Source organism: Pelmatolapia mariae, linkage group LG16_19 (assembly GCF_036321145.2).
Source record: "Pelmatolapia mariae isolate MD_Pm_ZW linkage group LG16_19, Pm_UMD_F_2, whole genome shotgun sequence".
Taxonomy (NCBI): Eukaryota; Metazoa; Chordata; class Actinopteri; order Cichliformes; family Cichlidae; genus Pelmatolapia; species Pelmatolapia mariae.
In genome coordinates, this window is record NC_086241.1 from 40,429,167 (window position 1) to 40,457,049 (window position 27,883).

At 41.2% G+C, this 27,883-nt stretch overlaps 1 protein-coding gene across 1 annotated transcript; it reads right to left on the reverse strand.

Annotated features, from left to right (window-relative positions):
* Positions 1-966: 966 nt before the first annotated feature.
* On the reverse strand, positions 967-27,570 carry rrh (retinal pigment epithelium-derived rhodopsin homolog). Its single transcript, XM_063500021.1, has 7 exons — positions 27,235-27,570; positions 25,087-25,277; positions 21,304-21,403; positions 10,582-10,735; positions 2,301-2,469; positions 1,723-1,901; positions 967-1,526 (listed from the first exon to the last, which is right to left on the reverse strand). The coding sequence occupies exons 1-7, from the start codon at positions 27,344-27,346 to the stop codon at positions 1,421-1,423; spliced, it is 1,011 nt and encodes a 336-aa protein (XP_063356091.1). The 5' UTR covers positions 27,347-27,570; the 3' UTR covers positions 967-1,420.
* Between the last annotated feature and the right edge of the window lie 313 nt (positions 27,571-27,883).

Genomic DNA, 27,883 nt, shown 5'->3' on the forward strand with positions numbered 1-27,883 from the left:
ACCGTAGTCGTGCTCTCTAGGCCTCTTCTCATATTGTTCACCAACTACTGAGAGTATATCTTGAATGGCTCAGTGGAAAAACAACTGGTTTGTTCTCTGGGCTTTATCTCTCTGGTATACCTCCTCAAGTGGTTAGTGAAGGCTGTGAGTCTTTGCGTGGCATTTTCTAAGGCATCTTGTTGTTACTCCTTGCACCCCTTTCTACATTTTCATACCTTTCTGCAGTTCCAATAAGGAGCAAACTCCATGGTGCCTTGATCTTGGCCTGTAGTGTTATTATCCATGGAGGGTACATCTCCCTGTGGCATTTTAACTTCAGAGGATACTTCACATGGTCTTGGTAATCGGCCGCTGAGGGAACCACAATCCTCTTTTTCAGGTGACCTGAATCTGACCTGAGGGATCTGCTGGAATACCACTGGGTTTAATTACATGCTACTATACCTACTCAGTAGGTATAGTGGCCAAACCGTGATCGGAAAGTCTGTGGGTCGAATCCACTGAACGGCTACCCTGAGTAAGGTCCTGCACCCCAGGCACTGGATTGGTGGCTGCCCACTGCTTCACTGAGTGAATGGGTTAAATGCAGAGGAGTAATTTCCCTATGGGGATTAATAAAGTGCACATCATGTTTACATTAAGTCTCACCATCCACAGGATGGTAGGTTGTACCCCGTCACACATATTCACACCAGGACAGAGAGTAAGAATGTGGGAGAAATGGGGAGGGGGGGATCGTTATGTTCATGAAAGAGTAGAAAAGGCTTGGTGGACTCCAGAGATGCACCCAAGAAGTACTTCATCATAAGAATAAAGGCCTACATTGTTAAGACAAACAGATATGATTTTTTTCATATTCATGTATTTATATATAGCATAAAAATAATATGGGCCATGTGGTCAAGCTAAGTGTACCTGCAAACATATAAGAGACCAGACAAAAAACTAAGGCATGAATACAATAGAAACGTTGTTTTTTCTTTATTTTTTAAGTGTTTATTTACAGGTTTCCTAAGACTTTTGATAGAAGAGACAGTAGAGACCGATGGCCCTATAACAGTCCCAATAAAGGAGGAGAAGGAAACACTACAGCTGCTTTTCAATCACATGGAAGCTATCAGAAAGTTAAAAAACATCAGCATGGGTGTTTGATAGTGGAAGCTGCAATCTTTAAAAATGGCTTAGCCCATTAGACCCAGCTGTTTTTAAGGGCCCAGCCTAATCAGCTCATCTATGGCTCTCACCCTTCTAAAGACTTTGTAGGTTACATTTTGTGAAACTAAGGGAGACAAAAATATTTGCTGAGCTGACAGTGGAAGCACCGCCACTCATTGGTGTCATTATTGCATTTTTCTACACAGCGTTTTAATGCCAAGTTATTTTAATATTAATGTGACATCATGCTGAATGCAATATCATCTCACTGGGTCAGAGGTTGTTGGGAAATTGTCATGGGAACTTGGGTATTGATAGTGATTCGCTGTCTTGTTTGACACCGAATCATCCCTGTAATGGCTCTTCTGAACCTGCAAGAAAAGGCGATTTAAGTCCTTCTACACACCACCATCACTACACACTACAGACAGAAGTACACAGTGTATAAAAATGTTAATTTGACACAGAAATATCCCACTTTATCCCACATATTGGTTTCCTATGCAAAAGTTTATTAGCACAGAAATATTAACTATTGCCATAGCATACTTATGAGAAAACACTCACTTTTTGTTGGCAATGACGTAAATACAGGGATTATAAAAGGTGGAGGACTTGGCAAAGAGTGGAGCAATAATAGCCATGGGGGCAGGGATAGTCTTTGGGTCACTAAACGATGCCCACAGACACACCATGGAGTATGGAGACCAGGCAACCAGGAACATGACAATCATTACAATTGACATCTGTCAGCAACAAACAACAACAACATTATATAAAACATGCAAATTTACTCCATGTAGTATAAATTATGTATCCCATGTGGACCACAAACCACATGGGATAGAGTCTATATTTTTTTCTGAATTTCACGTTTATTATATAGAACTAAATTACTTTCCAATTTTCAAGAACACTGTGGTCTGAATTAAAGCTATAACCATGGTAAAAAATGGTTAGCCTACCAAACTCGGAAAGAGTGTCAACGGTAATGTTGTAATGTTGAACAAAATAGATCAGATATTTGTAAAAAACAAATTTTGACCAGAACTATTCTTCTCTGTTTAAACATGCATTTGATAAATACAGATGCATGTGGCATTAACAAACAAAGCCTAAAAATGGTAACTGTGGCTCAGTTTCACCTTGGTGACATCCATTTGATCAGACCAATCCATGTTAATGCAGTCCAGGCAGTTGCTTGCTTTGTATCTCTTGACAGTGACTGACACACTGTAGTAGCAGTAAAACATGACACACAGAGGAACCACAAAGTTCACAGCAATCACTGCCATAGTGTAAGAAATAAAAGACCTGGGAAAGAAAAGCACAGATAGTCATAAAGCATTCTCGTACCAAGACATACTAGATTTGTTTTATCTCAGCTAAGCAATGACATATTAACATTTTAAACAGGGTTTTAAATCTTAAATATTCAAATTCTGTTATATTTAATGCAAACATGCTTACAATGTAAGTGAAAAAATAAACAGTTCAGAGAAAAATTATTTGCCCCCTTCCTGATTATTTTTTGTGTCATGGCCTCTCTATGCCATATCCTAAGGAATATATTCAGCCCTCATTTTTCAGTTCAGTACTGTCACCTGTTGATGCAAAAGGTGAAAAAGGTAGGGCAGCCTACAGGTGACGAGATGATCATGATGCACGGTGTAAAGAACTTCTTGCTATATAAGGGAGCTAACGAGCATCATCCCTCATCTAAACCAAGTGAGTTCCACCCTGAGGAGGATTAACACCAACAGAGCTACAGGACCAGATAAGGAGGAAGGCAGGACTTTGAAGGCATGCACTGACCAACTGACAGGATTTTCCCGAAAAGGATGCATCACAGGATGCCGTCGCAATAGCACTGTATTGCGCCCTGACCCACTTCGAACATTCCAGCTCTTATATTAGGATGTTGGTTCTGAAGCCTTATAACCTGGGTTATAAGGCTTCAACATCGCTGTGCCACTAGATCAGGGACTTCCTCTCGAACAGGCCTCAGGTGATGAGAATAGAGAGCTGGACATCTTCCACACTGGTCTTGAACATAGGCACACCACAGGGCTATGTGCTCAGTCCGGCCTTATTCATTCTGTTCACTCATGATTGTTCTGCCATTAATTTCACTAACAGAGTCATTAAGTTTTTGGATGATACCACTGTGGTGGGTCTCATATCAGACAATGATGAGACTCACTATAGAGAGGAGATCCAACACCTGACACAGTGGTTCTTAGATGACAACAACATCAAGGTCCTGGGTCTCCACATAACATCTAACCTGACCTGGTCGCTAAACACATCGCACCTGGTGAAGAAAGCCCAACAAAGGCTCTTCTTCCTCGGGGAGCTAAAATGGACCGCACTCTCTTCTTGGCTGCTTGTGAATTTCTACAGAACCACAATAGAAAGCATCCTCTGTCTTAGTATAACAGTGTGGTATGGCAGTAGCACAGCACAAGACAGAAAAACTGGCCTGGGAGGTAAAAACAGCACAGGGGATTGTGGAAAGTCCACTCCCACATCTGGACTTGGTATATGGTGGATGAATCCAGAAGAAGGCCAGATGTATCGCTGCTTGGCAAAGGACTGTATATACTTCTTTCTTCTCTGGAAAGCGGTACAGAAACATACAAACATGCACCACCAGACTGAGAGACAGCTTCTTCAACAGAGCTGTGAAATGCATTTAAATTCTGTCTGTGTTGGGCAGTCTATTCTTCAAGCTCAGGTCCTCTACCAGAGGCCTGGGAGCTTGAGGGTCTTGCGCAGTGTTGCTGTTCCTAGAACTGCGCTCTTCTGGAGTGAGATGTTGGTAGTTGTTTCTAGGATCTGCTGGAGCCACTTGCCTAGCTTGGGGGTCACTGCACCGAGCACTCCGATTACCACGGGGACCACTGTTACCTTCACCCTCCACATCTTCTCGAGCTCTTCTCTAAACCCTTGGCACTTGTCCAGCTTCTCGTGTTTCTTCTTCCTGGTGTTGCTGTCATTCGGTATTGCTACTTCTATTACTACAGCCGTCTTCCTCTGCTTGTCCACCACTACTATGTCAGGTTGGTTAGCCATCACCATTTTGCCCATCTAAAGTCCCACAGGAATTTAGCTCGGTCATTCTCAACCACTCTAGGGGGCATCTGCCATTTAGACCTCGGGACTTCCAGGCCATGCTCAGCACAGATGTTTCTGTACACTATGTCGGCCACTTGGTTATGGCGTTCCATGTATGCCCTGCCTGCTGGCATCTTACACCCTGCAGTTACGTGCTGGATTGTCTCAGGGGCATCTTTACACAGCCTGCACCTGGGGTCTTGCCTGGTGTGGTAGACCCCATCCTCTATGGATCTTGTTCCTGTGCTGCCATGATTAGCGCCACTGCACTGTCTTTCAGTCCAGCTTTGTCCAGCCACAAGCAGAACTTCTCAATGTCTCCTCTATCTGCCGGTGGTACATACCGTGCAGGGGCCTATCCTTCCATGATCATTCCTCCTCTTCCTCCTCTTTCTTGGGTTTCTGCTGCCTGAGGTATTCACTGAACACGCAATCGGTTGGGGCCATCTTCCTGATGTATTCATGGATGTTTGTTATCTCATCCTGGACCATGGTGCTAACACTCACCAGTCTCCGGCTTCCTTCTTTCTGCTTAGCGTACAGCCTCAGGGTGCTGGACTGGAACCATTTATGGTCAGGAGCTTCCTGGTCTTGATGTCAGGGGCTACTATCTCCTTATTTGGCTAGCTTATTATCCCAGCAGGGTACTTGATCACGAGTAGGTGTTGATAGCCCGGATCTTGTTCTTACTGCTTAGCTGACTCCTTGGACTTGCCTGACCCTCTGCGGGTACTTGGTGGTTGCAACTTTCCTAGTGGCTTCTTAGTGGTTCCCGTTTGCCTGTGGGATTCCCAGGTACTTGTAGCTGTCTGCAATGTTGCCCTGTGGTAGTTCCATCCCCTCAGTTCTGACAACCTTTCCTCTCTTTGTTATCATCCGACTATACTTCTCCAGTCCGGTGAGCTCATCATTGGACCCACTTCAGTTTGCCTACCAGCCTGGCATTGGAGCGGATGATGCCGTCATTCACCTCCTACATCGTTCCCTCACTCACCTGGAGACCGCTGGGAGCACTGTGAGAATCATGTTCTTTGATTTCTCCAGTGCCTTCAACACCATTCTTCCCACGGTCCTGAAGGACAAGCTGGAGAACTCAGGAGTGGACCATCACCTCACTACCTGGATTCTGGACTACCTCACCGACCAACCACAGTATGTGAGAACTCAGGGCTGTGTGTCGGACAGGGTCGTCTGCAGTACGGGGGCCCCACAGGGAACGGTTCTGGCTCCGTTTCTCTTCACCATCTACACTGCAGACTTCTCCCACAACTCCACCCAGTGCTTCCTGCAGAAGTTCTCTGATGACTCTGCAATAGTCGGCCTCATCACTGATGGAGACGACAAGGAGTACAGAGAACTGACCCAAGACTTTGTGGACTGGTGCCAGCTGAACTACCTCCAGATCAACACCAGTAAAACCAAGGAGCTGGTGGTAGACTTCCGCAGGCACAAACATCCTCCACTGCAACCACTGAACATCCAAGGTATGGACATTGAGGCTGTGGACAGCTACAGGTACCTTGGTGTTCATCTGAACAACAAACTGGACTGGACTCATAATTCAGAAGCCCTCTACAGGAAAGGGCAGAGCAGGCTGTACCTGCTGCGGAGACTTAGGTCGTTTGGAGTGGAGGGCCCACTCCTGAAGACCGTCTATGACTCTGTGGTGGCCTCAGCCATCTTTTACGGTGTGATCTGCTGGGGTGGCAGCATCTCTGCCGGGGACAGGAAGAGACTGAACAGGCTGATCAGAAGGGCCAGCTCTGTTCTAGGATGCCCTCTGGACCCAGTGGAGGTGGTGAGTGACAGGAGAATGGTGGCTAAGCTGTGATCCCTGTTGGACAACATCTCCCACCCCATGCATGAGACTCTGACAGCACTGAGCAGCTCCTTCAGTGGCTGCGGCACCCACGGTGTGGGACGGAGAGATTTCGCAGGTCTTTCCTCCCCACTGCTGTCAGACTCCACAACAAAGACTTTAACTGATCAAACACACACATCCACACATGTGCAATAACACTAAGTGCAATACTCCTTTCTGGCATCTTTGTATTTTTACTCAGTTGTATACAGCATTTGTATTCTATTTTTATCCTATTGTATATTTTATTCTATTTTATTCTACTGTATATAGTATTTTATTTTATTCTATTCTGTACAGTATTTATTCTTATTGTATTCTAATTTTTGCTTCAGAACTTTTGCACTGTCCACTTCCTGCTGTGACAAAACAAATTTCCCACGTGTGGGACTAATAAAGGTCATCTTATCTTATCTTATCTTATCTTATCTTATCTTATCTTATCGTGTTGTATGCCACATCCCCATTGAGTTGCTGATCAAGGCTCTTAGGGTCTTGTTGATCTTGTACAATTCTGGGCACTTAAGGATCCAGGTGTGGGGCATCCAGTCAAAGGTCTTCTTGTAATCAATCCAGGTTGGTCGGCCTAGTCTTGTACTCTCGGGCGACTGCTCTGTCTACCAGTGGCTGGGGTTTCGCTCCTCTGGTATTGTTTCCAACTCCTTTCTGTGCCCCACTCATGTATTGAGCCATGTACTTATTCATCTTAGCCGCTATGATGCCTGACACGAGCTGCCTTGCAGTTACTGGCCAGTGGTTGGACGGGACCGGTCCCTTCTGGGGGTCCTTGAGGATCAGGACTGTCCGGCCTTCTGTTAGTCATTCTGGGTGTCTCTCGTCAACTACCAGCTGGTTCATTTGTGCTGCCAGGCGCTTGTGGAGTGCAGTCAGTTTCTTCAGCCATTAGGCGTGAACCATGTCGGGGCCTGGTGCTGTCCAACTCTTAATACTGGAGACCCTGTCTTGGATGTCTGCTACTGTGATGGTTACTGGACCCTATTCAGGGAGGTTGCTGTGGTGCTGCTCTTAGATCCACTAGCTACTGAGCATTGCCGTTATGGGTTGTGTCCTTCTCCCATATGCTCTTGGAGTATTGCTCCATCTCCAGTCTTGGTGGTGATGTTCTCTTATTGTTCCTCTGCTACTGTGAGTACACCTTGGCTGGTTCTGTGGAGAACAGCTGGTTTATTCTCCTGCCTTCGATCTCCCTGGGGTATCTCTTCAAGTGGCTGGCCAAGGCTGTGAGTTTTTTCTCTGGCACTTTCCAAGGCCTCAGGTATGTACTAGAGATGGACCGATCCGATATTACGTATCGGTATCGGTCCGATACTGACCTAAATTACTGGATCGGATATCGGAGAGAAATAAAAAATGTAATCCGATCCGAAGTATCACAAAATCACCTCACAAAACGCGCTACTTGGCCTAACCCAGCTCGGCGCATCGGAGCAGTATGTGTCACGTGATAGAGTGGCTGTTGTCTGCCAGACCTGTCGGCAGTCTGTTGGAGCATTTGGAGCCTCGCTACATGCTTCCTAAGGCATTTCATCTCGGCGAAAACTATCCCAGAGAAGTAAAGCAAGTGTGTAAGTTCATCCCTGAATGTTTGCATAGTATTTCCACGTTAAGCTTAACAACTGATATATTGAGCCACAGCTGAACTAGCCTTCGGAGTTCCATATTGAGGTGAAAGGGAAGCGATTTGTCCCGTACTTCAGCTAGAATTAAAAAATAGACACAAAGCTGAAGTTATTCTGTCTTTGCTGCGCAGTTGCATCTACTTCTCTCATTCACTCCCCATCCCTCTCCTGTTATTACTTCAAACATGAAACTGATCAACGATTAGCTGATCGGCTTTTCTGCCGCAAGTCCCGTCTTTCTTGTTTGTTTATCGCCCACTTTGCGCTAGAAAGAGGAGACCAGCGGATAAACAAGCAGCACGTTTAAGCGTGATAAGCTGTTGTTAGAATTTATTTAATATTACTTTCTACACCAGGATCTTTTCTACGTAGCTGACGGCTGGTAACTGTGCAGGGGCGGATCTAGCAAAGTTTAGCCAGGGGGGCCGATAGGGCATGAACAGGGAAAAGGGGGGCACAAAGACATATTTTTCTTTCTTATTCTCATTTAAAATGTCTAGCTTTTAATAAATAATTATCTGAATCTTACACCCAAAATTTTAATCTGATGTAAAATGTATAGAAGTCCATTACTGTATATAGTAACTATTAAGTCTAATATACCCTAGTAAGCTAGTACTTTTTCCTTTGGGAATGTACAATCTGTGCAGTCTGCTATTCTGTTGAAGAAAGATGTTGAATCTATTTACTTATTCTTGAAAAATAATAAATTTCTGTGCATTTTCTTTCACACTGCATCAAATTAGAGTTGATTACGTCGATTAAGCATCATGAGGTGGGGGGTGGTTCCCTATTTTTTTTTTTTTTTTTTTTTTTTTTGCTGGGAGCTTTCAACCCTATTAGTTAGGTTGCTTACTCTTTAAAATACCAGAATAGGGAGGATGCAGTAGGTTTAAGTTTATTAGATTGATCAGTATTGCTGAACTATGAAATATTTTGGGTGCAGTGTATTTTTTGCACACAGGTATAACAGAATAGCTTTAGTGTTTTGTTTTTTTTTAACTTGAGTTTGAACTTATACAAAATGCAGCAAGATATTAAAAAAAACAAAACAGTTTTATTGATTAAAAAACACACTATATTGGATTCATATCGGTATCGGCCGATATCCAAATTTATGATATCGGTATCGGACATAAAAAAGTGGTATCGTGCCATCTCTAGTATGTACAGCTTGCTGTACTTCTTCGGCACCTTCTTTGTTGCACCTTTCTAAAGCTCCGATAGTTGACTAACCTCCCTCCGTGCTACTTTGATCTTGGCCTCTAGGCTCCTTCTCCATGAAGGGTACTTTTAACTTGTAGCCAAGCATCTCATTTATCACTGCTGCCGTAGTATAGATCATCTGGTTAGTCTTGGTAATGGTGGCGGTAGGTATCTTCCGTAGTGCTGCTTTCGCATCATCTAGTAGATCTTCTGAGGGTACTTCACTTAATCTTGGTAGCCGGCTACGGAGGATGCAGGTTTCAAGCTTCGCCATGATCCTATCTTTCAGGTCAGTTCTTCTTGCACTCAAAGATCCTTCTTCTTGGTATCCAATCTCTGGTGTGGGTGATGATGATGACATCTCCTCCCTGACCTGTCGTCCTGGTTCCCCCTTGCCATAGCATGTGTGTTATACCTCGTGAGAGTAGTCCCTTCTTCCGAATGTTGGAACACTGAGTTACTAGTTGTTTCGCTGTCAGCATATAGTTGGTGTCTGTTCCAAACATAACCATATTAGACTGATCTGGATAGGCCATGTGCCAGGCCAAGTTGGAATGCTGGAAAATCAAGTTGGAGCATTATTTAGGAGTGAGCCCTAGCACCATCTCCAAATTAAAGGTCAAGTTCCATATAAAGGGAAATGTCAGAGACGGGCCACAAAGTGGGCATCCCAAGAAGATGAGACCAAAAAAGACAGTTTCCTTAACTTGTCACCACTTAGGAAGTATAGGCATTCTTTTACAGATTTACAGTCAAGGTTTTCCAGATGATATAGACGATGGCTCTCTACTCACAATAAAAGACAGCATACAGTCAATCTCCAGTCTCATATGACGGCCAGGAGGCCCTTCACAATCAGACCTGTTTATGCTGGTGTTGACAACATGTGTACTGTAAGCTGAACATGTGGAGAAACATCATGTTCAGTGGTCCAGCTTTGGCCTACTGCTGTTGGATTGTAGGGTCAAAGTGTGGAGACGACACAGAAAACGCTATGGTAATTGCTTAACCAAAAGGGTGAAAGCTTTTGTCGTTACTGGAGGCAATTTCAGTGGAGCAAGATCTTAAAATAAGATTCTGCAACCAGTGACAATCTCATATCTCCACAGTCTAGGACAAAACTGTAGTCTACAAGATGACAATGCTTGACCCAACAGAGTGCAGTTTAAGCCTCCAGAATTTGAGGCTAAAGAGGATGGACCTGCCTGCAAGCCTGACCTGGGATTTCTGTCCTTGATCATTGCTGCACCCAATCATGCAGCAGAATATAGGCATTATGAGGGGGAAAAATAGTGATAATTTCTATGTATACTATGTATCAGTGATTTGACGTGATCGCTACCACTTATCCAATATGGCAGACAGTTGTTGAGCAACGTGTGCATGATGTCATGTGCAAAACCGCTATATAGTGTCAAATCACCAAAACATTACCTTTGCATCCTGTGATAGTAGAAACACCAATGGCTTTAATGGGGTGGACTGTTTGGGCTATTGAAAAAAAAAAACCTGAGCTAATGGAGAGGCAAATATCTGTTAAAACTCTTTTTTGTAGTAGCTTTTTATCCAAAATATCAAGTACATTATCCCTTAGAGACTCACGCATCATTCTGTCTCCAGTTGATGGTACATGTAGCTCCAGTGGGGTCAGGGGCATAACCAGCCCAGCCAACAATTGGCATGGAGCACCAGAACACAGCATTCAGCCATGCTGCCAAAATAAGAAGACTGTACGATCGTACCGTCATTTTCTCACCTGGAGAGAGAAATGATGTATAGAAAAAATGAAGGTCAGGAAAGTCAGTACCTGCGACAATAAAGTCATTATGAATTTAATGAATGATTGTAGTTAGCGCTACAATCGCTCCATAACTAAGAAAGTAAGCGCTTTTTTAGGCTGCAGATAGTTGAATAAATGTTTAATAGAGATTAGCAAACTGTTGATTTTTAAGTACAACCACAATTCCACAAAAGCTGGGATAGTGCGTAAATATAAATAAATAAATAAAACCTTGCAGTTGTCCATTTTTCCTACTTCTCACACATGAAGTTTGAAGAGAAAATTTTCCCTAATATGTCCCATCCACTAACAGGAGCCATGATGAACAGATAATTTGTATTATTAACTTTACCTGTGAGTGGTCATAATGTCATGCCTAATGGTCCAATGTGGTGGTCCAATATAGAATTCTAGCTGCTCAAGTATCCTGGCTCTTCTTTGTTAGGTCATAGGTTTGCATGAGGAGTAGCCAAATGCAGATTCTTAAGGCAAATGAATAATCTGACATGTACCTTTATTCAATTGGCAGAAGAGTCCAAAATCCTAATAACACGGTCCATACAGGAATCTAATAATGTGGGCAAGGAAGACACAGGGAGCAAAAACAGACACTTGAGGGCAATTAGAGAACATGAACACAACTGGGGTGAACAGGTGAACAGAAACTAGGTAATGAGACTAGGAGGAGCTATAACGAAATGCAAAGCACCACAGACACCAAAGTACCAAAATAAAACAACTAATACAAAGGTTAGATATACACCTACACACACTAAGGGAAACACTGGAACTGAAACGTCACTATCTGCGCCTACATGCATATACTCTTTATAGGATATATATGCTAAACTGCATACTGCTGATATTTATTTAAAAAACAACAACAAAAAAAGAAAAACAAAAACCTGTCCAGCAGTTGTAGCAAATGAATTATGGTCTGAATGCTTTGTTGATCTATTGGGTGGGTATCCCCCACCTCTTTCCCAAGATGTGGGGGATACCCACCCAATTCCCTGTATATCCTTTAAAGAGACATGAAACACTAAACATATAAAAGCAGCAAGGGGGCCCCACAAGTGCTCGCCCCTTTCCTCTTCACCCTGTACACTGCAGACTTGAGTTATAACCAGTGATAGGAAGGAACAGGAATAACAGCGTTACAAGTAACGGCGTTACTTTTTTCAGTAACGAGTAATCTAACTAATTACTATTCCTATCGTTACAACGCTGTTACTGTTACTAACAAGAAAATGCGGTGCAGTCACGTTACTATTTCTCAACAAACAGACGGCTGAAGTTGTGTTCAGCTTACCGCATCTTATATCAGTTGCACGGAAGTAGCTGTAAGTAATCTGGGCGCTACAGCTTTAAGTAGCTGCACACGCTCCCGCGGGCAGCAATCACTTTCTGGCACAACACCTGGAGCTAAGGGGGGCAAAACAATCGCATGAGTGCTGCTGTTTGACTGAGGAAGAATAAAGTAGTCGTGGTAAGCCAATCACACAACCACTTCAAGATGACAAAGCAACAAGGTGATATATACCAGTTTTTAAATGTATCGATAGGCCACGTAAAACCAGAGTCATGATAAACAATATATACGCGTGTTTTTCCTCAATAGTTTCGTCACGTTTACTGTCTAAGGACAGCACTAGCAAGCACTCTCTGCTTATGAGCAAAAAAAATAAAACAAAACAAAACAAAAATCAGCCCTTTCGTGTTGGTGGAAAAATGAACCATGTCGACCAATCAAAAATGATATGGCAACATGACATTTGGTTGTTTAGGAAGAGGGGGAAGTTTTAGGAGTGATGGCGAGAGAAAGAGAGAGAGAGAAAGAAAGACAGCAGAAAAAGAGAGAGAGCGAGTTTTGAGATGAGAGAGATTTGTGACATTTAGCGTGTTTGTAGTGTGTAGTTAATGTGTTGTCTTGTGTAGTTAGTGTGTAGTGTTGTGGATAGTTTTGTGTTGTGTGTCAGAACAATGAGGCGACTGCTGTCTCCAGGTAGAAAACAGGAGTGATACACCTGCTGCTGTCAGACCTGCAGGTATCAGGCTGTGATGTTCTCCTTTATAGTAGACAGAAACTTTTGGAGTGGCACAAATAATTTGTGTGGCATCTTATTGAATGCAGAACAGCTGATGGTTATGTAAGTAGTTTGAAATGGTTATAAAAAAGGGTAAAAGGTAAATGGCTGCAAATAACTTTGTTGTTTGCAAAACTTGTGCATATGATTTTAAAATTGACAATTTATATTTGCATTTAAAGTTATGAAACATGATTCATTAAACATGTTTGTGGTTGTTATAGTAAAAAATATAACTTTTTCTACTCGAATTTTATGTTTTTGTCTGATTTTAGATCAATTGTGTTAATACAGTATGAAAATGAAAACATAACTATAAATTCAGACACGTGAGGTTGTGCTGAAAACAATGACACCAAACAAGGCAAAGTAAATCATTTTTAAAGGTGAAATGTAGAGGAAATATCAAAAGTAGTTAAAAATGGCCAATTATACCCTGGACCCCAGAGGGTTAAACATTTTTTTAAAAGCAACACAATAGTTACTTTTCAAGTAATTAATTACTTTTAGAATCTTGTAACTCAGTTACTAACTCAGTTACTTTTTTGAAGAAGTAACTAGTAACTATAATTAATTACTTTTTCAAAGTAACTTGCCCAAGACTGGTTATAACACGGACACTTGCCATCTCTCGAAGTTCTCAGACGACACCGCCATTGTGGGTCAGGTGTTGGAGGGAAACAAACTTGAATACAGGGGGGTCATCAAGGACTTCGTCAGTTGGTGCAAACAGAACCATCTTCGCATCAATGCCAGCTAGGCAAAGAAGCTGGTGATTGACTTCTGCAAGAAGCCACCTCCTATTACACCAGTGAACATCCAGGGTTTGGACATTGAAACGGTGGAGAGGTCTCTCTGTCAGAAAGACCAGGATGGTAAATGGACTGATTCTTATATAGCGCTCTTCTACTCTCTCGGAGCACTCAAAGTGCTTTAAACCAGTGCTTTAAACTGTTATATGTAGCACCATGGTCTTGGAGGAAAACTGTCTCGTTTCACTGTGCACTGTACCACTGTACCTGGTTGAAATGACAATAAAGCCACTTGACTTAATTTGACTTGACAAAGACCAGTGGCTGCAAAGTGGTTGGTGCCTACCATCAGATCCCCAAACCAGATGGTGGACACCTGAGGTGAAGGGAGCCATCAACCTGAATGAGTCCTATTAGTCTCTGCTAGCCTGGAACCTTGGGAGGCAGCTGACAGGTACTGGTAAGTAGGGATGGGTATCGTTTAGGTTTTATCCGATACCGGTGCCAAACCGGTACTTTTGAAATGGTGCCGGTGCTTAAATGGTGCTCGAACCGGTGCTTAAAGGATGGAGAACACAAACTTTGTCCAAAAACCTCTCATGTTTAGCTGTTTTTTTGTAGAAAAGATAACAATGTTAGCCTTTTCTGTAGCTATAGGGCATATATGGTATCACTCTTGGCTGGAAGCAGTGCTTAAACAATGGAAAAAAACACCAATTTTGTCCAAAAACCTCTCATGTTTAGGTTTAGCTGTTTTCCACTTTTTTTTTTTTTTTGTAATTTTAGCCTTTTTGGCCAGGGTGAAGGGAGTACCTGCCATCAAACAAGAAGACAGACACATGTAACTACGACAGTGTTTGCTAGTTCACCTTACATGCATTAATTTAATAACGTGGTTAGCCTTCTCAACGTAAGTTACACACGAACAACATTAAGCTACTCACGCAGAGAAGAACGGCTGCTGCCGCCATCATCATCCGTCATCGTTTCTGCTACACTGGCAGGGCTAGGGGCCAGGACTCTCCTCTTCAGGTTCTTGGGGGATGTTGCTAACTCTGGGTCCGATAACAGGCACCACACCCGCAGTAGATGCACTTGGTGTGAGGTCTTGCAGCAAGCTATCAAATACGGTGCATTTCTCGGCTTTTAAAAAAACGCTATGCGTCGCCAGGTGTTTCATCAGATTCGAAGTGTTACCTCCTTTGCACAGTATCACCTTAAAGCACTTGTTGCAGGCGGCTGAGTTTGCATCTTTTGCTGTGAAGTACAGCCAGACTTTTGACCGCTTTGCCTTGGACATTTTTAATCTGTAGCTCTGCTCTAAAATTACGTACGTACCTGGGCCCGCCTACTATCCTTGGAAAGGTAAAATGATTGGCTAGAATCCAAAGTGTATGACATCTCGGGGAAAAAAAGCACCGAAATAAAGCACCGAAATGTGCGCTGCTTTTCGGTCTGGTTACTACCGTTTATGTCAGAACCGGTGCCATAACGGCACCGGATACCGGTACCCATCCCTACTGGTATGCGAAGTGGAAAGCTGCTTGGGCAGCATCTGAAGCAAAAACTTTCAGGCCATGGAAAAAGACTTTCGGACTGTGTCGAAGCAATTCTGGCAAACCATCAGGTGAGTAAGGAGAGGAAGCTGTACTGAACTCACGTTGTGTAGTGCAGACTTCAACTGAGGATATAGTTGGGCTGTTGAAGGAAAACTTTGAGTACCACCTTAAGCTCAGTGACACATCATCCATAGAAGTATAGTCCCCAGACTCTTCTTCTTCTATGGATCATCACTAGGGTTGAGATCACTGAGGTAGTTAAACAACTCGTTGGTGGCAGGGCCCCTAGGGTGGATGAGATTCACCTTTGAAGGCCTGGATGTTGTACAGCTTATCTTGGTTGGCATGGCTCCTCAAAATCACATGGAGATCTGCTGACATTTCTAGAAATTGGGCCAATTTTATTAAACCTCCCAAAATGTGACTATCCAGAGTTGGGACCAGGAAATAGACAGTGTTACATGCCTTTCTGCAGCTTCTCTCTACCCTATTATCGCACCAAAAGACAATCCCTATAGAAACTGTGTCTGTTCCCAGACCACCTAAAAAATAGTAAAAAACAATTTCAAGATTAAAAATATAGTCTTTAACTGAACCACAGAGTAAAACAGTGAAATGTGGATTATTAAACATTGGGGCTCTAAGGCTACGTTCACACTGCAGGTCTTAATGCTCAATTCCGATTTTTTGATCAAATCCGATTTTTTTGTCTGCTTGTTCACACTACAAATAAAATGCGACAGCAAACGCGCTCTAGTGTGAACGCTCAAAGCGGCCCACATGCGCAAAAGAAGATGTCACACACAACGCGCTCTGTTTAGACCCAGACCAAACAGTATTGTTTGACTGATGGCCCTTAATATAAAGACTTCGGACTTTACGTTTCCCAATTTTTGCTTTAAGTTATTTTGTTATTTACATAATAATGTAAATAACCTAATAATGATCCTTATTGCTGTTTTAGAGGAGCGGTGCTTCAAAGGATAGTTGCAGATTTCTGTCAGAATCTGCAGATTATACAGTACAAATAAAATGTTCACGTTGTCTTCCCAACAGTTTCACTGACATCTACACTGGCCAGGAAGCGTTCGCGATGTCTTCTCGGGCGCTTCTCCGGCGCTGATAATTGGCGTCTGTCTTGTGTCAGTGACGTAAAAGACGGACTTAATGCGACATGACCGTTCAAACAGCAGTCGCTTTCTAAAACATCGGATATGTATCGGATTCAGTACCACATATGAAAGTGACCCAGATCGGATTTGAAAATATCGGATTTGTGCCGTTCACACTGTCATACCATGATCGGATATGGGTCGCATAGGGTCAAAAAATCGGATTTGATGCGCTTTCGCCTGCAGTGTGAACGTAGCCTAAGTCCCTGCCAGTAAGTGATTTAATAAGTGATCAACATGATTACAGCAGGATGTTAGTATGTTTCAGGGTTGTTAATTAATTTAAACTAACTGTCAGAATTCTCTAAGCGCAATAGTGATGGGATTTCCGGCTCTTTTTAGAGAACCGGCTCTTTTGGCTCGGCTCACTAAAAAGAGTCGGCTCTTTCGGCTCCCAACCGGATCTTCAGGTTGTTTTGTTGCTTTAATTCATTTATTATTAACAACAATATAAAATTATGCACAAAAGGAATTACTAATGTAAAAACAACAACAACATGGTTTTATTTATATATGTTTATATATAAATATATACGGTGGCCCCTAGAGACAAAGCACGTACAAACTCCAAAAAGCACATTTCTAACGTTAACTGAACTTCCCAAACAGAGCTACCTAGATCACTTAAATTACACAATTGAAAGCATATGTGTATTGTTTGTGTATTTATACACAAGCACTCATATATATTCAAATAATTTAAAAAAATGTTCATTTACTTGTTACTACCACACACCAAATCCGGTTGTTGGTACTTCCTGGCTTGTGAAGTCACTAGGTAACAAAAACTCAACACTGCCCCTAGCATCCTGGAGCACTTCTGTTGTGTTTTGTACGTGTTTTGGAGTTTGTACGTGCTTCGGAGTTTGTACGTGTTTTGGAGTTTGTACGTGTTTTGGAGGTCGTACGTGCTTTGTCTCTAGGGGCCACCGTAAATATACTTTTATTTATTCATGCCACATAAAATGTAATAAATAAATCATATCATTTCAACTTTTAACTATTTAAAATTTCAGCTTTTTCCTTTTAAACAAATTTAAAGTGAAACAACACAAAACACTGCAAACCACAACACAATTAAATATAAATATGAAAAAATATGAAAACAAAAAGAAGATGCACATTCTCTGTCATATGGGCCTGCATGAATAAACTTTCTGAATCCTTTATCATCTGCAACTGAATATAGTTGTGGATGATTACTACACCTTTCTAATGTGACGTTGTTGTCCCTGGCTCTCTTTCTCTCTCTCTCCCTCCCGCTCTGTTCCTGTGCTACTGCGAGTGTAACTACCGCCCCTCCCCCCTCTTCCCAGCGCAAAGCACAAGGCTCGCGTGCAGAGTGAAGCGGAAAAAAAGTGCGAGAGAGAGAGAGGGTGAGAGAAAGAAAAAAAAACCCACGGCTCGTGTCGTTCACTTCAAAGAGTCGGCTCTAAGAGCCGTTTCGTTCGCGACCGACACATCACTAAAGCACAAGCCAAAGAGGGAAGTGACAACAATCTTTCACTCCAGCTTATTAATCAACAGTAGACCCAGACAGAGTTTTTATGCATTTGAAAGCCTAACGCTTAGCCTTGTCCACCCTAACTGAAAAATTCAAAAACCTGCTCAGCTCAGATAAAATCATTATTGTGGTTGATTTTAACATCCATGGAGATGATGAAAATGACAACATGGCATTTAATCTATTATTAGACTCGATTGGCTTTTCTCAAAATGTAAAAGAACCCACCCACCACCTTAATCGCACTTTAGATCTCGTTCTGACATATTGGCATAGAAACTGAACTAACAGTATTTCCTGAAAACCCTGTTTTTCTGATCATTTCTTATTAACATTTAAATATACAACAATAGATTACAAAGCAGTGGTTAACACATTTAACACATTTATTAGAGTACATGTCTTTCTGAAAGTGCTGTAACTAAGCCATTCTAGTCACATAGAGGTCGATTATGTTGTTAATAGTATTACATCTTCACTGCATACAACTCTGGATACCCAAACTGAAAACAAAAACCTCAAATCAGAATTACTTGACTCTGTGGTATAACTCTTAAACGTGCACCTTAAAACCACTTAAGCCCCAACGCCCCCGGTACCGGGGGCAAAAAGGAAGAGATCACGTTTAATCAGTTATAACACTGGGTGAGAAATTTAAGTCCAGACATGTCTCGTATCCACAGAAACCTCTGAGTCTCAGCTAAAATGTCATATAAACCATTTCTACAACCACCAAACACACCGAAAATAAGCCATGATTAAATGAGCAGTTATGTAAATGCGCAGAAGACCGCTAAACAAACAAAACCGAACAACAAATTCTTCAAACTTCATGTAACCAGCTAAAGACAGGCTGGTTAGCTTCCAGAGCTATTACTGACTCCAAACACCAAGTTTCACCACGCTCTGACCAAAATTCACTGAATGAGCTACAAAAGAAGACCACAAAAACACACAGCGGCGCAAATGCGCTAAGACACAAATTGGCTTACCGTCCCGATTTCCTCTGTTATTTTCGTGGGTAGCCGGTAGCCACGTGATTATCAGTAGTTACCAGGCCTACCTAGCCGCATCAGAGCTGTTTTCCGTCAACAACCTCCATTTTAGACCCACCTACAGACACGTGACTGGACAGACGCCACATGCAGTAAATTTGGGCCCACGTGGGTTTTGGCATTGCAACGTCTGATTGGTTGAAGAGATGCGAGCGTGGCATTGTTACTGTGATCCTATTGGCTCAAACGATTAAAAAGAGGCGCCAATCATGCAAATTGACCAAAAGAACCCAAAGTTACAGCCCCTCAGAGTTTAAAGGGCCAGAGACCAATTAAAGGCTCCATGTGCACGGCAGAAAAGGGCCATTACCATGTAAATGTGTGGTTAATTCTTCAAAAATATATTTAAAAAAAAGCATTTTTAGGCCTGTTAATAAAATTAATTAATTTCTGCTCTTTAATACCTAAAATAATCAACTGGCATGGTGTCCAATTGTGTGCCAAAATTGGACATTTTTGTACAACGTCTGGATATTCATGTATTGACAGTGCTGTAATTTTTCACTGTTTCACTTTAGAACCATAAATGTTTGCACAGATGATGTTTATATGTTGGTTACTGAATTTCTGGAATGAAATGTGAACTGAGGCATATTTTTAAAGGGGTTATATGCTAAAAATTTAAAAAAGAACTTAGGCGAGGATAAAATCTACTTACGTTTTCTGTGTTCCAGTCTCAGTAACTTTGACACAGTAATATCTGCTTCAATATTTACACCTCTGTTGAAATTTCACAAGTGTTCGCTTTATTTTGATACCAAGATTGTAAGGACAGAGTTTGTAATTGCAGAGAAATAATAAATTAAATTTGGGCATTACATTTTCGAGCAGGAAGCTCAGAAACCCCCTTGGGGCTTAAGAGGTTAAAGCAGTTCATTTATAAGCTGAAGATGATATAATTCACTAATTTAGAAGATTATTGTTTAACCTGTAAGAATTGTTTGTTGTTCTATAGAAAAAAAATGTAAAAAGAGCTTTTCGCAAAGCAAGAACATCTTACTATTCATCACTTATTGAAAAAATAAGAACAACCCTAGGTTTCTTGTCAGCAGCCTGTAGCCAGGCTGACAAAAAGCCAGGGCTCTGCTGAAAAACTAGTTCATGCATTTATTTCTTCTAGGCTGGACGATTGTAATTCATTTTGATCAAACTGTCTTAAAAACTCCTTTAAAAGCCTTCAGTTAACCTAAAATGCTGCAGCAACAGTACTGACAGGGACTACAAAGATGGAGCATATCTTTCCCATACTGGCTTCTCTTTATTGGCTCTCTGTTTACATTGTTAAGCACTTTGTGCATCATAGACTGTTTGGAAATGTGCTATATAAATAAACTTGACCTTGACCCAAATCCTGAATTGAATTAAACCCTCTGGGCTTTAGGGTATAATTGGCCATTTTTAAATTACTTTTCATTTTACCCTTATATTTAATCATTAAAAATGTTTATCTTGTCTGGTATGGCATTTCCATTCTTCTTTTGTGACTTACAGTTATTTTAAAATTCTGACATAATAAATTAACACAATTGACCTACAAGCACACAAAACAAAAGAAACCATCAAATCTGAGTAGAAAAAGTTTGATTTTTTTTTCACTGTGTAAACCACAAACAATTTTGGATTTAGAAAAGAGAAACATTTTGGCTTTAGCTCCGAGTTCCAAATCCTATATAACACTCCAACAGCATCCATAATCACTAAAGAGCAAATAGCTAACTCATTCAATTTAAACAGAGGCATTAGACCAGGATGCCACTATTGCCATCTGCCCTATTGTTGCTGATGACATTCTTCTAATCCTACAACCTCACTTTTGCCATTACACATTCTGCTCACATCTTTGATAAGTTTTCTGGCTACTCAGTCAACTGGTCTGAGATTCTCCCTTGAAGCCATACAAAGTGGGATGCTCTGACTTGGAACCTGCACTGTAATCACACAATTCAAGCCATTAGTTACATTGAAAAAAAAAAAAAAAAAAAAAAAAAATATATATATATATATATATATATATATATATATATATATGTATATATATATGTATGATTTGAGATATCAAAAGTTTCATTTTTGTTTTCCCTGCTACATTTTATAAGATGTCCCAACTTTTTGAAATTTGGGTTGTACTTCCTCAAAACATCTTCAATGAGTCTGTATTTTGGTGAACTTACAAAAGATTTATGAATAAAATAGAACAATTCAAGCAGTGGTTAGAAGACAACAGAAAGAACATGAGATTAATTCCACATCACTTTGTGACCAGTATAACTGGTTGTGTGATGAATGATGGAATTAGATGACATGGTAACCCTTGATCATGAATATCTTTGTCAATTTTGTAGCAGATAAAAAGGAGTATAACAATGTGGTTATATAAATTATATATGCAAATATTAGGCTCACTAAGTGGGATACCTATATCTGGTCTGCAGATGGAAAGGTAACGATCAATGGCCACCACGGTCAGCAGGCCAATACTAGCCATGCCAAAGAATATGTTGAGAGCTGCATAGATCTGGAGACACAGAAACAAAGAAAAGGCAGGTCCTTAAATTCCTTCTTAACGAGAAGGCTATGATCATGGCCCTGTGCTTGAGGCAAGAATTGTTAGCATCCAAAAGATTAAAGCAAGAACCACTGTGCTAACATGTTGTGGTACAATGGCTTTTGGAATTCTGTTACTATGATTTAACAAAAACTTGTAGAAACTTGGAAAAGTTATAAAATTCAGATTTTTACACTGCTCTGACCAAATGTCCTTTCTGAGTCCTGGTCTAGTTATTTATGTTTGTTAAACATAGCACTGAGGTATGTTGTCTGCAGTGGTGTATTACAGCCATGTCAGGGAAAATGATGGCTGTTTGTTTCCTTGCTTCTTTTAATACGTTCATAAAAAGGATTACATGGCTCAACAATATTATGCCATAACAATGTTGTGAAAAAAATCTGCTAAAAGACTGTGAATCAGCCTGGCCACAGATTTTGTAATAAGTAATTTAAGTGTCAAGGTCACTTTTCATCAGTGTTTTGAGTTGGATTATCAACTTGTTTATTTCTTTGAAATTTCCTATTAGCAGTCTTAGTTTTAGTTGGTTATGCTGCTGAGTTCTTGCCTTGTTGTTAGTTTCCCTTGGTGCTCACTCCTCCTCAATCATTCTCTCCCTCGTTTTCTGTATCAAGTCAGCCTTGTCTCCATGTTCATTTGCCTGTTTCTCCAGTTATGTCGCTCCCTGTGTCTCTCGCACTCTCTCTGTGTCTCCTGCTCTTGCCCTTTCTTAGTTTAAGTCCAGTTATGTTCCCCAGGTGTATCACTAACCCAGCAAAATCTAAGACTGTTTGTTTTGCTTCAGAGTCAGCCAGCATAAAAGATGTGCATCTTGTAGTTGACCCAGTAAACAAAGTAAAACAAAACAGAATTTTTGGGTCCTTGCAAGGGTCAACCATAACTTCATGTGAAGTTACTGCGCTGGTGGATAATGAAATCTCATCTGCTGTTAATCAAACTATATATGTTTCTAAACCAAACCCTGAACCAGTACAATGTGTATCTGAGTCTGCTCATGATTTGCCTTGCTTTGAACCTGTTTGCAAAGTGGCGAGGTTAGCAACTCTAGAGTTAGTGTCACTTCTGAGGACCCTGAATTATCCTCTTCGAAGACTGTTTGCTGTGAACCTGTGCAGAACTGGTTCTGTTTCCCAGCTTGTGATTACTGAGACTGTTGCGCCCTCTGGGGCTCCCTCTAAAGACTGTGGTACCTCGTCTTTGCTTGTTTCTAAGACTGTTCTTCCACCTGTGACCTCGTGTAAGCCATATGCTCTGCCTGCTCCTGCTCCCAGTGTGGCTTGGACCCAGCTTTTCCCTGCACCCATCTCAGTTCCTTGTATTAAGATAGGTAGAGCTCGACTGGTCCCTGTCCCTGCTCCCAACTCGATTCTGCCTTCAGCCTTCATCTGCACCCATTCATACACCTGGGTGTTGGTGACTGGGACCCAGCCGATCCATGTTCTGGTTTCCAGAGCAGCTAGGGGTCCACTGGTTCCTGCACCCCTACTAGTTGCTAAGGTGGGGACAGCTGGTGTCCAGCCATCACCTGCACCAGTCCTGGCTCCCAGGGTGATGCCAGCAAAGACCAGATGTATTATTGTAGGGTCTACCTTATAATATAAAGCACCTTGAGGTGACTGTTGTTGTGATTTGTATAAATAAAATTGAATTGAACTGAATAGACCACCTGTGCACCTGTAATAGTTCCTCAGGTGAGAGGAGCTGGCTTCTGGCAGGTTCCTGCACCCATCTCTGTTCCTAGGGTGAGGGCAGCCAGGATCTGTTTTCTGTATTAAGCCAGGCAAATAAACATGGAGTCAAGACTATCTGTTTCCCCTGTCTTTCTCTCTGTGTCGCTCGCTCTCACTCTGTCTTTAATTAGTCAGTCTGAGTCTCGATGTGCATTTCTCGTACTTCCTGTTTTATTTTGACAGCCTCTCGTCCTGTGTGGATCGTGTTCGGTTTTGCTTCCCAGGTCTCGTCGGTGAGATTATGTCCAGCTGTGTTCCCCAGTTGTTTTCTCTCTGCCCCAATTCCCTCTTATGTATGTATTGTCTGTGTCTCCCTCTGTCCGTTGTCACGATCTCCTTCTTGGTGTGTGTCCCATTTGTTCAGAGCGTCCAGTGTTTGGGTGCATAAGTATCTGTCCATTAAGTTCTTTAGATTTAATTATTTGTACTTTCCAGCAATAAGGTTAAGTTCAGTCCAACCTGAGAGGCCTGCATTTGGGTCCTAACCTGCCTGCCACACACTGCGTTTCATGACAGTGAGATTGTGGGACACATTTTATAACTTTAAAAGACGTTATACAACAAAGAGGCTATTTCAGATTTTATCTTATAAACAGTGTTGGGAAGGTTACTTTTAAAATGTATTCCACTACAGATTACAGAATACATGCATACAAAATTTATTTTGTAACGTATTCCGTTACGTTACTCAATGACAGTAACGTATTCTGAATACTTTGGATTACTTAATATATTATCATGCTTTTTACAACTATTGCTGTGTTATTTATGACTATTACTGAAGGCTACTCTCCATACCAATACCAACTAGATGTTTAAATCTTAATATAAATGAGTAACAGTAGGTGGACATTAGGTAAGGCTGCACTTTTTGCAGCGATCTCATATAGAAAACTATTCCGCGCGTATATAAAACAGGTCCGCGGCTCCGAACCGTAGTAAAGGGACCTCTGGCTAATACGTCGGGTTCGTGTCGGGCTCGTAGCCGAAAACTAGCTTTACTTTGTTGTCTGGGTCAACTTTGCTAGCGAGAGACAGAGAGAGGCGTTGAAAGGCTGCTCCAACAGAACTTATTGTTTCGGAGGAAAACACGAACACGGTGTACAGTCGAGTCTTAATAGCTTACTTACAACTGGGCTCGTCAGGCACTCTTTTTGGGTGCAGTGGTTATTATCATATTTACATACTTCCAGCTCCCGTTTCTGCTCGGTGACAGCTCGTACTTTTCCTTTTTCTCCCTCCCTCGCTCACAGACACATAACGGGTATGGCAGTCCATTCTCCCTGCAGCACGGACTACACTGCCCATCAGGCTACATGCTTTAGGCCTATGCCTGTAACACTCTGCTATTGCCTTCATATTAAATAATTTTTTGAATATTAATTTTTAAAAACATTTCTTCAAGTCATTATGCAAACCGCAAGTAGAGGTGACATGGGCCGCGAGATTGAGACACAGACATTAGAGCCTCTTAATGCGTGTTTTGTTTTGGTTTCCAACGGTGTGGAAACCAAAAATATGGAGTTCATAGCCTTATGAAACAGGAAAATACCGCTGTGTAATCATTTATTTCAACAAAGTAACTGTATTCTGAATACCACCTTTTTAAATGGTAACTGTAACGGAATACAGTTACTCATATTTTGTATTTTAAATACGTAACAGCGGTACATGTACTCCGTTACTCCCCAACACTGCTTATAAATACTCTCCACATATTGACACAGATACGGGTAAAAACTACTACTAGTTTATATGCGACTGGGTTCACTAACAATGCTAACAAGTGCTAGATTTTTCTATAGCTGCAATTGGTTGAACATAACCTAAACAACAAACAGCATAACCTGACCAAACTAGATGTGCATGTAGTGGAATTAGAGGCAGTCGTATTCTACACACCTGACAACCAGCATAGCCAAATTTCCAGCTGCCGTGGATGTCCGAAGCAGCGGACATGGGATAGCCAATACCAGCCACTCCAATGTCAGTAAAAGCCAAGTTGATTATTATGAAGTTGGTAGGTGTGCGAAGTTCCTTAAATTTTACAAACATCAATAGCACCACAATGTTGCTCGCTAAACTGATGACACCTGAGAAATGAAAAGAAAGACAGTGTTACAGTGTGAAAGTCAAATATGAAGTTTAAGATTAAGATACCCTATTTGTCACTGTAGTAGGATACAACAAAATTTTATTTGTTGGCTCTCTATTAAACAATGGCAAGGGATAAAAGTAGCTTTTAAAAAAGACACTAAAATACAAACAAGAGCACTCAGAGAGTGCAACTCCCCAAGATTTAATACGAGATTTAATATCTTCATCCAAATAAAAGTCGACTGTGGAGAAAGTAAATAAAAGTGCTTTAGGTTCCAGTTGCTTTGTCTAAAGCTAAAAAGGATACTGTAATGTATTTAAATATGTCAACATAGGCAGTCTCAGACTGTATTCTCTGGGGCCTTAGATTCGATAAAACATAGCAAACTCATGTAACATGTTTTCCAGCTGAAAAAAAATGCAGCAGAATTTTAATGTTTATGAATATAAATGACAAAATAAATAGCATAATAGCAAATATTACTATATTTAATATTTTTAAAAATCCAACATACACCAGGCCTCTCCTGTTTGGGGCTCCAGGTTGGTGGTCAAATAGTCAGTTTTGCTTAGGCTGGTTTGTAAATGAGGGAAGTGGCCCTGAAGAAGCTTAAACTCTTGGTCTTTTAGGAAATAAAGTCTCATATCATTCAAGAATGTAATCAAACCGTTTCTCGGTCAACTCAAGCCTAACATTAGTTGGACTAATGTTGGTTAATATTGAGCTGCCAGTTTATTGTCAGCTGTCTGGAGCCCGGAGGGGTCACATGTCTAATCTGCTGACAATAAGTAACTGGAACAATATTGTAAACAAATAATTGTGTTTATGCATGCGTTTGTGTGATGGAGCCCAGACTTTAGTTTAGGAGATGATTAGTCATTATTATACAAAGCACACTATTTCAAAAGGCTTTTTGTAGTCCATGTTCACAACAGTGTACTATAAGTGCAGTCCTTTTTTATGGAGGTCAAGAAAAACCATCTATCAGTATGGACAGGACTCATATAGCACTTTTCTAGTCTGTCTGAGCACTTTACAACAACTTGCCTCATTCACACAAGCACTTTTTTCTGTGCTCTTTCTAACATTCACACACATTCAAACTCTGATGGATTTATTAAAGAGCAACTTGAGGTTAGTATCTTGCCCAAGGATACAGCAGACTGGAGCAGACAGGGGGTCAAACCACCAACCTTGCAATTAGTAGGTGACATGCAAGGTATTTTTTTGACCATTCATCTGCAACCCAGCATAAAACGGAGCATTGTGCCAACATCCTATAACCTAGTATAGACTCTTATTTTGAAAATGAACCCAATATGGACTGGAGATGGTATGTGCATTAGCATCAGGGAGAAAGACAACGATAGAATTAGCTTTTGACTACAAGTCTTTGTTGATTTCCCTTAATACCTATAGTTTGATCTGTCCTGCAAATAGCAAATAAAAAACAGACATAAATGATACCCAGGAGGTTGGCATGATTCTAGGGGATATCTAATCACCTAGGTGGCTGCTACTAAGTGGTTACAATAGTGATTATCTCCAGTCATAGGCTGAAGAATAAGCACCACCAACACTCACAAGAATTTCTCTATAAGCTTGTAAGGACTTGACCTTCCATAAAATAATATAAATCAATCAAATTAAAATGTAAAAGTTCAATGAAAATAAGAACCAGCTGGTTAAAACTCAATAAATACTGATATCCAAGTTTTGTCAAGAAACCACATTGCTTCGCTGGGCTTGGTTGGATGAACCTTATGACATCTCAATGGTAAAGAAAGGATATCAAAGACACATTTAGGATTTAACCCTTAAAATTCAAATGATTATAATAGACTATTATCCCTCTTAACCACACAATGACTGCATTTACATAACTGCAAAAATGAAGAACATAACGCAGAGCAAACATGGCAAAACATGGCATAATGGCTGTTCGTTGTTACCTGCAGTGATGAGATATCCAGCCACAATGTTATGCTCCAGTTGGGTAAATGCACTCTTCCCCCCATAAGGTGCATCTTCATTTGAAATATTAACCCCAGAGTCCATCCCCATTTAGTGACCTTCTAGATAAAAACAAACAAAAAAATGACTTGATTAAGGTAAAAACTAAAAAACTGAAAAATGATGGTGATCCTTAAAATTTAAACTGAAGAAAATTAGAAGAAAAATGCAGGCAGGGAGTTTTGTAAAATGCTGTCCTAACTAAAATCTGTATGATGCTATTGTGGAGAAGTGGTGGGTAAACCGTGAGGAATAGGGTTTATGGGATTATTGCATTCCACTGCTCCTCTGTCCCTGTTAGCAGGCAGCAATCTGCACGTAACATTGGTAACAAAGCTCTGTAAGAGAGGATTACCGCTCACATGGAGTGGCTGGCAAGTTATGTCGTCAATGAGCTTTGTTATTACAACACAGAATCGAAGACTGAAATACCTCAAACGGATGACTGGTCGTTTCACAGAGAATGCATACAGTAGGAACAATAAAGTCTCGTTCAGTCTGGATTACATGTGCCTACGGGCTCCCAAAATCCTGGAGTCCACAAAGGCACATTGTGTGGCAACGTTTAGTTAATTAACTGTAACTGAA